The sequence below is a fragment of the Podarcis gaigeae genome (genome assembly GCF_964106915.1).
Source record: "Podarcis gaigeae genome assembly, chromosome: 13".
Taxonomy (NCBI): domain Eukaryota; kingdom Metazoa; phylum Chordata; class Lepidosauria; order Squamata; family Lacertidae; genus Podarcis; species Podarcis gaigeae.
Window position 1 is genome coordinate 48,537,546 of NC_139689.1, and position 12,712 is coordinate 48,550,257.

Sequence of the window (12,712 nt, forward strand, 5' to 3'; positions counted from 1 at the left end):
AAACAAATAGAAAGGAAGTCCTTGCCTCCCCTTGGGGAAGCCCCCAAAACTCTTGTGCAACTGTCCCAGAGCTTGCCAAGCTGTGAAGGGTTTTCCCACCAGAGGAAGTGCTTTAAAGCTCTCTGCCTTGCTCACTGGGCTCTGGGAGGGTTGCAAGAGATCTCAGACAGCCCCGATCTTGCAAGAGTTCAAGACCGGGGTGGCTCCAGGGCCGTTCTCACTTTGCATGATTTTCCCTTGATGTGCCGCTACTGGGAATTTAGCCCTCGCAAAAGTTGCAACCGCACTGAATCTTGTTCATCAGTTGGCACCAAGCAGACTGGAATAGCTGAGGTTCACTGAACTAAAAAGCAAGAGGGAAACACTTGTTGCTGGTTTTTTTTGCTTTTTTTTTTTTTTTTTTTTGCTGAGAGTTATATTTAAATACAACATGCACGAAAACAGTAGGGAAGAGCATTAGAAATTTGTCAGAAGTCTTTTTTTATTTAAGTGTTTATTTAAGTGTTAATTAGGAAGATTAAGTTTTTTTATGCACATAAATCTGCTTTTTCTTCTTTTATTTTTTCTTAATTTTTTAAATTTAATTTTCTTTTTGTAGTATTGTATATGTGTGTAATTTAAATTAATAAAGATTATTTTAAAAAGAAAAAAGAAAACCGTGGGGAAGAGAGTGTTGGCAAACCGGCATAGGCAAATAAGAGAGGGTTTAGAGTTTTTTAAAAACAGCGGCAACAACAATTCCTTCTGTCTTTTAAATTTTCCTTTAGCAATGAGCAGAGAGGAGGGAAAGGGCCAGCGAAGCTGATTATATAGCTTTTTTTCAGCTGCTTTGTGACCTATAAGGTCTTGCTGGAAAGCAGCTTATAAACTGCAATTAAAATAATAATAATTAATAATAATAAACTACATGTGAACGCACTGAGAAAATGAAAGAGAATGTCTCCATTTTTTTAATACAAGAAAGTGAAACAGTAGTGAATTACTAGTTTGTGTGTCTTCCCCTGGTTTAAATTTAAGAGAATTTCTTACCATCTGTAGCATGTCAACAAAACATTTCCACCCAAATAGTAATTATTGTGTGGCTATATTGACTACAGATGTTCTTTTAGTTAGTAACTTGACATAATGTTATGAATCGCCCCATAGCCAAGTGATTTTGGGGGTTGTGGCATAGTTGGAAAATAAAGCTTTGTGAAAGATTTGTAATTTTATTTCATTTCAGGTCCGAAAATTCATGAAGCCCACCCTTGTATCAACATTTCTTAGAGCAACTTAAAGATCGTCTCATGTGGGGAAGGTGGAACTATCCTAGCTTGCAGCATTCCAGGCTTGCAGGACAACAAAATTAAAGATATTTTTGTAGTTTGAGTTGTATGTTTTTCTAATTATTTATATTGCACAAGTTCCCTTCTGATCTTGTCATTTCTTTGACTGAACTGATAGCTTGGCAGGCTCCTTCGGTGGCTTAACTAAATGTTGCTGCAACTTAAGATGCCATCCTGCACTGAGCAAGTGGCACAGAGCCATGTTGTTATTTGGTGTGCTAAATAGCCTTTGCTGCTGCCTTGCTGGTGTGATGCTGCGGGCAGTACCAGGCACGAAGGCAGAGCTACTCTAAAGACTGCAAAACTTCCATAAAAGGGGCCATTTGTGCCCAGAGTGGGGGTGGGAAGGACTGGCAATGGGTCTGTATAGCAATGCAGGTGTTGGGTCCTGTGTTCTCTCCTTACCCTCCGTTCAGCACCAATCAATGCGCCTCCTTGTCTTTTGTACAGTTTGTATCTTTGTTACATAAATCGCGCGCATTAATAAAACTAATCACCCAGGTGTCGTTTGATATTTCGAAACTTAACATTCTTGAGAAGCATAAAATCCCTTTGTCTCCCCTGTTGTTGGTTTCGCAGATTTAAGTCTAATAATAATAATACAGTGGTACCTCGGGTTAACAGACCTCTTTCCAGAGGTCCGTTCTTAACCTGCAACTGTTCTTAACCTGAAGCACCACTTTAGCTAATGGGGCCTCCTGCTGCTGCCGCGCCGCCAGAGCACGATTTCTGTTCTCATCCTGAAGCAAAGTTCTTAACCTGAAGCACTATTTCTGGGTTAGCGGAGTCTGTAACCTGAAGCGTATGTAACCTGAGGTACAATAATAATAATAATAATAATAATAATAATAATAATAATAATAATAATAATAATTTATTATTTATACCCCGCTCATCTGGGTTTCCCCAGCCACTCTGGGCAGCTTCCAACACAATATTAAAATACAGCAATGCCTCAAATATTAAAAGCTTCCCTAAACAGGGCTGCCTTAAGATGTCATCTAAAAGTCTGGTAGTTGTTGTTCTCTCTGTGGGAGGGCGTTCCACAGGGCGGGTGCCACCACCATGAAGGCCCTCTGCCTGTTCCCTGTAGCTTGGCTTCTCACAGTGAGGGAACTGCCAGAAGGCCCTCAGCGCTGGACGTCAGTGTCCGGGCTGAACGATGGGGGTGGAGACGCTCCTTCAGGTATATAGAATCGAGGCCATTTAGGGCTTTAAAGGTCAGCACCAACACTTTGAATTGTGCTCGGAAACGTCTGGCTATCACATCTGGCTTGGGCTATGCTATTCCACCAACTATATAATGCTTTGTCTAGGGTTCCTAACGTTAAATTCTACCGTCCCAAGTTTCCTGTTAACTTGCTTGTAGGGATAAGTCATTTTTTTAAAAAAAACTGGATAGAAAATCAGGATTTTGAAAAGTTGAGTCTAACATTTGGCCTAATTCCAAAAGCCAAGTGACTCTCGTTATTATTCCAGCTCATCAGAAACCTGTTCTCTGTGACTGAACACTTCATGGCCGAACTTCAATCTGTCTCTCTGTGTGCCTGTTTTGGGTTAGCACAGCAAGTGTGCAAGTGCTTCTTGCATCCTTAGAATCAAAGAATCGTGGAGTTGGAAGGGACCTTGAGGATCATCTAGTCCAAACCCCTGCAATGCAGGAAGATGCAGCTGTCCCAGATGGGGATTGAACCTACAAGCTGGGCCTTCTCATCCCCACACCTGAAGCCAAGCAGGGAGTTGAATCAAGGCCCTTCCTGTCTTTCAATGCAAATTCTATATTAATATTTTTGAAAATGTTTGTTTTAGCATATGCAGCCTACATATGTCACTGCTTTCGGTCAGAAGGAGTAGTTTTTTTAGTCCCTCCAGAATATGGTGTGGATGGTGATTCCCCTACGCCCAGAGCACAAATATGGGTGCTGAATATTGTTTCAGCGTGGAGCCCCCATGCATGTTTGTCTCATGCCCCTTGGATATATGAAAGATTTTTTGTTGTTGTTTTGTTTTGAGCATCCCTGATTCAATGGAATACTGTATTTTATGCTCAATAAGACTCACTTTTTCCCTCCTAAAAAGGGGAAATGTGAGTGCGTCTTATGGAGCGAATGCAGGCTGCACAGCTATCCCAGAAGCCAGAACAGCAAGAGGGATTGCTGCTTTCACTGTGTAGTGATCCCTCTTGCTGTTCTGGCTTCTGAGATTCAGAATATTTTTTTTTTCTTGTTTTCCTCCTCCCAAAACTAGGTGCGTCTTATAGAGCGAAAAATGCGGAAGTTTATTAAATGCTAGACATGTTATGTTTATTTTTTTAAAAAATCATGGGAAGTCCTTGTGTCTGGTCTCCCACAGCTGCTGCTGTAGATGTGCTCCCTTCAATGTCCAGGTTGGTGTTATTTTGACATGGCCCAGCCTTTGCCACACCAATAAGGAATATTGGGCACAAAGTAAGCCCCATGCCGTCCAGAAAAACACTGTTGTAGGGAAGGTATTTTGCCTTTTATAAATTTATATCCCACTCTTCAAAAACATTTTACGAGGGTGCTTAACAGAACATGATGAAAAACTGAAATACAGGGGTACCTCGGGTTAAGTACCGTATTTTTTGCTCTATAAGACGCACCTTTCCCCTCCTAAATAGGGGATGAAGGCTCCCCTTGCCCGGGAGAGGCTGCACGCGGCCATCCCATGAGCCAAGACAATGTGACAAAGGTATTTGAGAGCAGAAGCAGTAAAGGAGTCTAGAAATGTTGTGAAGTGCTGAAAAGCTGAAGAATCATTCAGCATGTTGATCACTGTGACTCATTCTTGAGGATGACTCCTCTGTATAAGTACAGTATCTGCTTGCAGGCAGACTCAGTGTGTGATGGAGCCTGAGCTCTGGGAAGCCTGTGCTCAATGGAGGCTGTTGGTGCATAATGCCTTTGTGTGACTCAGTAACTCTGTGTATGCTCTGAAGCTAGTTTAATCTTCTGTTCACTGTGCTGTTATCTGCAAACAGGTTTATTTTTAACTCAGTAAAGTTTTGAGTCTTTTACTGAAGAAGACTCTGCGTTATTAATTTACGCTGCACGTCAGGTTCTTCAGAGGGTGGCAGGTAGCAGTTGCTCCCAGCCTGGCCTAGATGGACCAAGGATTGAGCTACCCAGGGGCCTTTGTAGGCCATAGCTCAGCGCCTGTGGAAGGCCCCAGGGTCAGTCCTCAGCATCTCCAGGTGAGGCTTGGGAAACTCTGATCCGAACCCCTGGTGAGCTGCTGCCAGCCAGGCCAGAGGAAGACAGTCTGGAGCTCCCGGGACCTGGGATATGGCTCCCGAGGCAGCTGTCTATGCAGCCCAGTGGGTGAGGTCTTCTGCTAGGCAAAGGGCTTTCCTGCATATTCACCTCTGGCGACTGAACACTTCATGGCCGAACTTCAATCTGTCTCTCTGTGTGCCTGTTTTGGGTTAGCACAGCGAGTGTGCAAGTGCTTCTTGCATCCTTAGAATCAAAGAATCGTGGAGTTGGAAGGGACCTTGAGGATCATCTAATCCAAACCCATGCAATGCAGGAAGATGCAGCTGTCCCAGATGGGGATCGAACCTGCAAGCTGGGCCTTCTCATCCACACCTGAAGCCAAGCAGGGAGTTGAATCAAGGCCCTTCCTGGGTGCCCGGAAGATGCTCTGCCACTGAGTTATAGCCCCTCCCAAACAGAAACACAGGAAGGGGATTTAGACCCTAGATTGCTCCGTCTACCTCACAGTGGCTGGGGCAACACAGGCAGATGAATGGAGTACAAATAACTATTATTATTATTATTAGTAGTAGTAGTAGTACAGTGGCACCTTGGGTTAAGGACTTAATTTGTTCTGGAGGTCTGTTCTTCACCTGAAGCCATTCTTAACCTGAGGTGCCACTTTAGCTAATGGGGCCTCCCGCTGCTGCCGCACAGCCACCACGCAATTTCTGTTCTCATCCTGAAGCAAAATTCTTAACCCGAGGTACTATTTCTGGGTTAGCGGAGTCTGTAACCTGAAGCGCCTGTTCTAAAAAGCAGATGTCTTCCCTCCCCAATGATCCTGGGAACTGTAGTTTGTTAGGGGCTCTGGGAACAGCTCCCAGTAGCAGAGATCCGTGGAGTCCTAGGAACTCAGTCATGAGGAGGAACCAGGAAGATGGAGGAGCTCAGATGCCACGTTCTTGAGTTGGGGAGGGATCCCGTGCCTTGGAAATGGAAAACCGTTGGGTGATGAGTGTTCTAGGATTGTGCCTTGCCTTCAAGGGGGACGCCTGGGAGGTGGGGTTTGGTCCTGATGAAGCTCTAATAGAAGACCCAACGGGCTATCCCACATATTGGAGGACAGGAAGGGATTCCCCTCAGATCAGACTGGCTCAGGCATATCTGAGAGGAACTAGCGACAGCTGGATTGGGGACTGGGCGCAGCTGGCAGGACCACAGAACACCAGTCCTAAAGGATCTACGATGGCTCCCAGTACATTTGTGAGCACAATTTCACAGTGTGGGTCCTGTATACCTGAAGAAGGGTTGCCACCTGGTTCTTTAAAAACAGAGTTTTAAAATTCCATCCTTGACAAACTTAAAAGGATAGGAATCAGGCTGCAAAACCTTCTTTTGAGCAAGTCCAGCCATGAAGCTAGCTCCCTTCCTTCCCTTTGCCCCACTTAAGAAAGAATCAGGCATCAACAACATGGGAACTTTAAAAACAAGCTTTATTTACTTTATAATCATGCATCAGTTCACATCAATAGTGGCATTAAAAACTGTGCAGGCAAAATAGTGTTATACATTTGCTGGAGACCCCCCCCCCCCGAAACCCCAGAAATACGCAAAAGGTAGAATTTTGATAAATTGGGATATCAATGAAAGTACAGGCTGCACAACTGTGCCAGGCAAGGAATTCCTGGGCTGACTTTTGCAAACCAGGCTGGGGGGTCTAGCAAAGAGCAAATCTGTTAACACACCCGAGATCGCTGGGCACACGACTCAAGGGGAAGTGGGAATGAGCCCTAAAGGTATGGTGGGTACACAGCCTATAGTTTCAAGGGAAAGGTCTCTAGTGGGCTTTGGCTCACATACTGTATCCTGCTTCCCCCACAGGGCCAGGCTCCAGGGATGAGGCCCCAGCTCCAGCTCCCGGGATGAAGGGCGAGAGAACATTCCAGCGGTTCCCGGCTGACGTCCCTCGCACCTCTTCCCCACTGCCCCTTCTCCATACGGGCATGGCTCCTTCCCGGCCCTGTTTGGCGCAGAAGCAGCACCCAAAGTTTCCTCCCATTGAAACAGTTTCTTGAGTACGGAGGCCAAGTGGGGAGAGCTGCAAAGATCAGCTAAGTGGAAATGCCCCCTTCCCAGGTCCCCCCCCTCCTGCCCCAGACTGGGGCTAGCGTGGCTGGGAGCTAGGAGCCTGCTGATGTCTCTGTTTTCTTTGCAGGGAGGGAGCCTTTCCCCAATATATACTTTGTTCTGGTCAAATCCCTGGAGAGATGTGACAACCCGCAGGTACTGGGACAGAGGGAACAAAGGGGTCCTTCCATCGTTTTTGGCCCCTCACAGCCCATTCTCATGTGATGTCCCTCTTCCTCCACAGGGCCACACCTCCAGGGATGAGGCTCCAGCTCCGGCTCCCGGGATGAAGAACCGGACGACATCCCAGCGGTTCCCGGCTGTCATCCCTTGCGGCGCGTTCCCACTGCCCCTTCTCCGTGCGGGCATGGCTCCTTCCCGGCCCGGTTTGGCTCCCTGGGTTGCCTTGTCCACAGATGTTGATAGCTTGGCAGGTCCTCAGCTGTGATCCCCAGATGATATTTTCTGGTGTGAATTACTGGTTGGTTACTTCCTATGTTTTTATTTTCCTTTCTGTCTCTCACACTGTTTTCTTTGCAGTGGGGGAGCCTTTCCCCAACACGTATTTTGTTCTGGCCAAATCTCTGGAGAGACGTGGCGAACATCAGGTACGAGGGCAGAGGGAATGAAGGGATCCTTGTGAAACATTTTTTGGGAGTCCCACCTGTGGCTTCCATTCTCATATGATGCCCTTCTTCCTCCACAGGGCCACGCCTTCAGGGATGAGGCTCCAGCTCCGGCTCCCGGAATGAAGAACCGAGCAACATCCCGGCGGTTCCCGGCTGTCGTCCCTCGCGGCGCGTCCCCACTGCCCCTCCTCTGTACGGGCATGGCTCCATCCCGGCCCGGTTTGGCACAGAAGCAGCAGCCAAAGTTTCCTCCCATTAAAACAGCTTCTCAGGTGAGGGAGGAGACTTTGGCTGTTGCTTCTGTGCTAGGCCGGTCGGACGCCCGTACGGTGGAGAGGTGGGGAGCCCTTCTAAGACCAGGTAGGAGGAAATGCCCCTTCCCAGGTCCCCCACCCTCCTGCCCCAAACTGGGGTTAGCGTGGCTGGGAGCCAGGCACCTGCTGATGTCTTTGTTTCCTTTGCAGCGAGGGAGAAGTTCAGCCGTGGAACCATCGCATTCCGGGAGGGACTGGAGCCCAGACGACGGCCTCTCGCCCCTGAGGTCATGGGACAGGGGGGAGGAGGGGGGCCTTAGGAAACACACAAGGAGGGCCTGCGGGATCAGGCCAAGGGCCCGCCTGGTCCAGCCTCCTCTTCTCCCAGGGGCCACCAGTGGAAAAGTCACAAAAAGTGGCGGAGGTAGGGGCTCTGGCACCTGGAGAGAGGGGGGCGTGGCACGTGACATTTCCTGCATCCAAGCTGCCTTTTGTTGGGGTGCAGAGGGCAAGACACTCCGCTTAGGTCTGCTCCACCTTTTTGTGGGGGGTCTTTATGCTTGGAAATCCAAAACTCAGCAGGGGCCCTCTGAGCCTGTGCAAAGGGCATGTCCTTCGCCCACAAGCCACCTAAAGGACTGTCTTTCTGCATAGAACCCTGCCTAAGCGTGATTCTCCTGACTGGTGCACTGGCTAACCATGATTTTATTGCTTTATCTGATCTATGCTTTGCCGCTCGCGATTTGTGGGTTTGGGGGTTGGGGAAGGGGTGCCGAAATGTCACCCCTGTTCAGGAGGGCACCCTGGGCAGCCTGCCCCTCTGCTCGCCTTCGGTACCCCGCTGGCTACAAACAGGATTCGAGCCCAAGAGCCCTCTGCCCACCTGGGACTTCCTGCAACAGCTTTTTGAAGCACCGTCTCTTGCATTCGGTCTGTGACAGACCATTCACATGTTCAGGGATTCTTCCCTCGAAGGAGCGTGTGGCATCCAGGTCTCCCCTGCCTCAAAGGTTCCTTCTTTCTTGCAGGATCTCGCTTGTGCACCACTGTGGCTGCTGCTGAAGGTCCCCCACAAATAATACAGGGCCAGGCCTCCAGGGATGAGGCTCCAGCTCCAGCTCCCGGGATGAAGAACCAGACAACATCCGAGCGGTTCCTGACTAACATCCCTCGCACCTCTTCCCCACTGCCCCTCCTCCGTACGGGCATGGCTCCATCCCGGCCCGGTTTGGCACAGAAGCAGCAGCCAAAGTTTCCTCCCATTGAAACAGTTTCTTGAGTTATTTCTGAGAGGGAGGAGACTTTGGCTGCTGCTTCTGTGCTAGGCCAGCCTGGACAAAACCAAGATGCCCGTATGGAGGCCAAGTGGGAGGAGCTTATAAGATCAGGTAGGAGGAAATGCCCCTCCAAAGGCTATCCTGAAGTATTTCCATCACGACTAGTAGCCTTTGACCACCCTCTCCTCCATTCAGTCGCCTCATCCTCTTTTAAAGCCATGCAGCCAGAGATGCTCTTTTGGTGCCTCTCATGGCCTGTGACAGCCTATTCACAAGTCCAGAGATTCTTCCCTCAAAGCAGCCCTTAGTGTCGATTTCTCTCCTGCTTCAAAGATGCCTTCTTTCTTCCAGGATCCTCTCTCTGCACCACTGTGTCTGCTGCCAAAGCCTCCCATAAAATGAACAGGAAAGAGGAAGGAAAGATTTGCATGGGGCTGGGAGAACACCCTCCAAGTCCAGTGTCAACAGAGAATGGGAGAAGAACCTTCCCGCATGAGAGCAGAAAGGAGATGCTCTTGTCTTGAAGTTGGTGGGCAAAGCTTTCTTGGGGAGCAATGTCAGGGCAGGGGCATTGGGCATCCATTCCCCACGCCTGCCAGGAGGATGCCAAGTCTTTCTTCCTCCACAGGGCTGTGCTTCAAGAGAATGGTCTCCATCTCCAGCAGACAAGGCCCCCAATTTCTATCATCTTCTTTTTTTGCGATCACACGTAGCCAAGTAAGATTGTCCTCCATGAACACAATCTTAACAGTGAGTCCATAATGGCCAATTCTGGGTCCACACGTCCTTCCACAGTTCCCTGGCGGGAGTCATTCATGGTGAGGATTTTCCGAGCATGCCTTCCTCTTAGCTCGTTTCTCTCTTTCGTCCTGAGTTTGAGTGTCTTCAAAGTCCATGACACCTTCGGTAAAGGCTGTTCTCCAATTGAAGCGCTCGCAAGCCAGCTTTTCCCAATTGTTTCTACTACATTTCTTTTAGATTTGCCTTGAGAAGTCTTTAAACCTCTTTCACTGACCACCAGCATTACATTCTTAAGTTGCTTGGCAAGATGATAATCAGGTATAGCCCAGGTCTATAAAGCAGCTTCCCATGTAACTGGAGGGGGTGGTGTGAGGCATCTGGGCATTAGGAATACAAGCCAAGCCTTAGCTCTGTGGCCCCCCTAAATAGGGGAAATTCTGTTCCTGGGCAGCTGGCAGAGCCCCTCTTCTCTTGTCAGGGAATGGCCACACACCCCAGGCGATGGCGACTGGACTATTGATCCTAAGCTGAATAGCTGACCTGCCCAGCTTCAGGTCCCTCATTAAATGCCCCCTTCGAGAACCCTCCGCTCTCAACTGACTCTCAACTGCCTCCCCTCCAACATTCAAACTCCCTTTCAAAGCCTCCTCCAATCTTCTCTCTCCCCCAGAATTCCACTCCTTCTCTTCCCCCCTCCCTCCCTGCTTGACTTTCCCTTGGGAATTCTAATAGCACCTCTATTACACATTTTTAAACATAGATTTTGGGGGGATACCCACTAAACCCTGGAAATTGATAGATGGTAGGATTGGGGATTATTTGGGTTTCGAAGGGAGAAATACAAGTTGCAAGGGCCATTAAGAAACAATTCAGGGCCCCTGAGGGACTAACTGGAAATGCAAGAGAAATCTTTCTCCCTTGCCCTGCGGTGTGAACAGAGATGGGGGATCTGGAAGGGGGCCGGGATAATAAGTGGGTGTGAGGTGGCAGGAAAAGAGAGGCTTTGAGCAAGGGGTGAGGGAATGAGGAGGAGGAGGAGGAGGAGGGAGTCTGGAATCCAACTTTTGAAGGCTGGCTGCCCTGCTGTGAAGGACAGGTCCCTCTGGAAATGACTCTACTCTTTCTTAAAGCCACAACAGTCTCCGCCATGTCTCAGTTCTCCAAAGGGGAGAGCCTGGAACCCCTCGGGCTGTTGCCCCCACTGCCCACTAGGCAGAGAGGGGGGAGACACCCGACGTTTGGAGCAATATTTTATACGTCCTGCTCTGTCAGTTCATCCTATTAGAAGCACTTAATCTTCCCTCTGCTGCTTCCTAGGAAATCGGGGGAAGAGAGCTGCCGGTTCTCCTCCCTGTTCTAAAAAGCAGGTGTCTTTCCCCAAATGATTCTGGGAATTGTAGTTTGTCGGGGGTTCTGGGAATTGTAGTTCTGTGAGAGGGAAGCTACAATGACCAGGATCATTTGGGGGACGTCATGTGCTTTAAATCAGTGTTTCCCAACCTTGTGCCTCCAGATGTTTTTGGCCTACAACTCCCATCATCCCTGACCACTGGTCTTGCTAGCTAGGGATGATGGGAGTTGTAGGCCAAAAACATCTGGAGGCACAAGGTTGGGAAACACTGCTTTAAATGCTCATTGGATGCACTTTGAATTATAGGATCACAGAATTGCAGAGTTGGGAGGGACCCCCGAGGGTCATCTAGACCAACCCCCTGCAATGCAGGAATCTCGGCTAAAGCATCCATGGCTGATGGCCTTCCAACCTCTGCTCAAAAACCTCCAAGTACCGGAATTTCCTTTCTTGTAACTTGAATCCATGGCTTTAGGTCCTGAGGGCCTCTGGAGCAGGAGAAAACAAGCTTCCTCCCTCCTCGCTGTGACGGCCTTTGAGATATTGAGAGGGCTGCATGGCGTGACTCTCATATCCATGTCCTGAGGGACAGAGAGCAAAATGTTTCTCTGTCCCCTTTCTCCAGCCCAGGCAGAATTGCAAGGGGTCAGTGCATCTGGCTGGTAAGAAGAGGGTCAGCGTTTGGAGCCCAGCCAGGGCTGGCTGTGGGCAGGATCCTGGCATTGTCTGGGGTTGGACTAGATGACCTTTGGTAGCCCTCCCAACTCAACCAAACTATGATTCATAGAATCAGAATCATAGAATCCTAGAGTTGGAAGAGACCACAAGGGCCATCGAGTCCAACCCCCTGCCAAGCAGGAAACACCATCAGAGCACTCCTGACATATGGTTGTCAAGCCTCTGCTTAAAGACCTCCAAAGAAGGAGACTCCACCACACTCCTTGGCAGCAAATTCCACTGTCAAACAGCTCTTACTGTCAGGAAGTTCTTCCTAATGTTTAGGTGGAATCTTCTTTCTTGTAGTTTGGAGCCATTGCTCCGTGTCCGCTTTTCTGGAGCAGCAGAAAACAACCTTTCTCCCTCCTCTATGTGACATCCTTTTATATATTTGAACATGGCTATCATATCACCCCTTAACCTCCTCTTCTCCAGGCTAAACATGCCCAGCTCCCTTAGCCGTTCCTCATAAGGCATCGTTTCCAGGCCTTTGACCATTTTGGTTGCCCTCCTCTGGACACGTTCCAGTTTGTCAGTGTCCTTCTTGAACTGTGGTGCCCAGAACTGGACACAGTACTCCAGGTGAGCTCTGACCAGAGCAGAATACAGCGGCACTATTACTTCCCTTGATCTAGATGCTATACTCCTATTGATGCAGCCCAGAATTGCATTGGCTTTTTTAGCTGCCACATCACACTGTTGGCTCATGTCAAGTTTGTGGTCAACCAAGACTCCTAGATCCTTTTCACATGTACTCCTCTATGATTCCATCAAGCAGCTAAAGGAAGGGGCGGGGGAGCAAGATGCAGAACCAGGGGAGGCACAACCACACACCCCAACTGCACCCTCTGGCCTGACCCACGGTGGCCTCATCCCAGAAGCAACTCTGAAGGTAGGAGGAACTCTGAAGCCCAGAGGAGATGAGTGGCACGTTGCTGTTTTTGTTTAGTCATTTAGTCGTGTCCGACTCTTCGTGACCCCACGGACCGGAGCATACCAGGCACTCCTGTCTTCCACTGCCTCCCGCAGTTTGGTCAAATTATTATTATTATTATTATTATTATTATTATTAT

General features: G+C 48.7%; 1 protein-coding gene across 1 annotated transcript; it reads left to right on the forward strand.

Annotated features, from left to right (window-relative positions):
• Positions 1 to 7,213: 7,213 nt before the first annotated feature.
• On the forward strand, positions 7,214 to 10,251 carry LOC310830251 (uncharacterized protein). Its single transcript, XM_083710001.1, has 4 exons — positions 7,214 to 7,278; positions 7,377 to 7,659; positions 7,764 to 7,840; positions 8,582 to 10,251. Exons 2-4 carry the CDS (start codon positions 7,419 to 7,421, stop codon positions 8,630 to 8,632), a joined length of 369 nt encoding a protein of 122 aa, XP_083566127.1. The 5' UTR covers positions 7,214 to 7,278; positions 7,377 to 7,418; the 3' UTR covers positions 8,633 to 10,251.
• Positions 10,252 to 12,712: the final 2,461 nt, after the last annotated feature.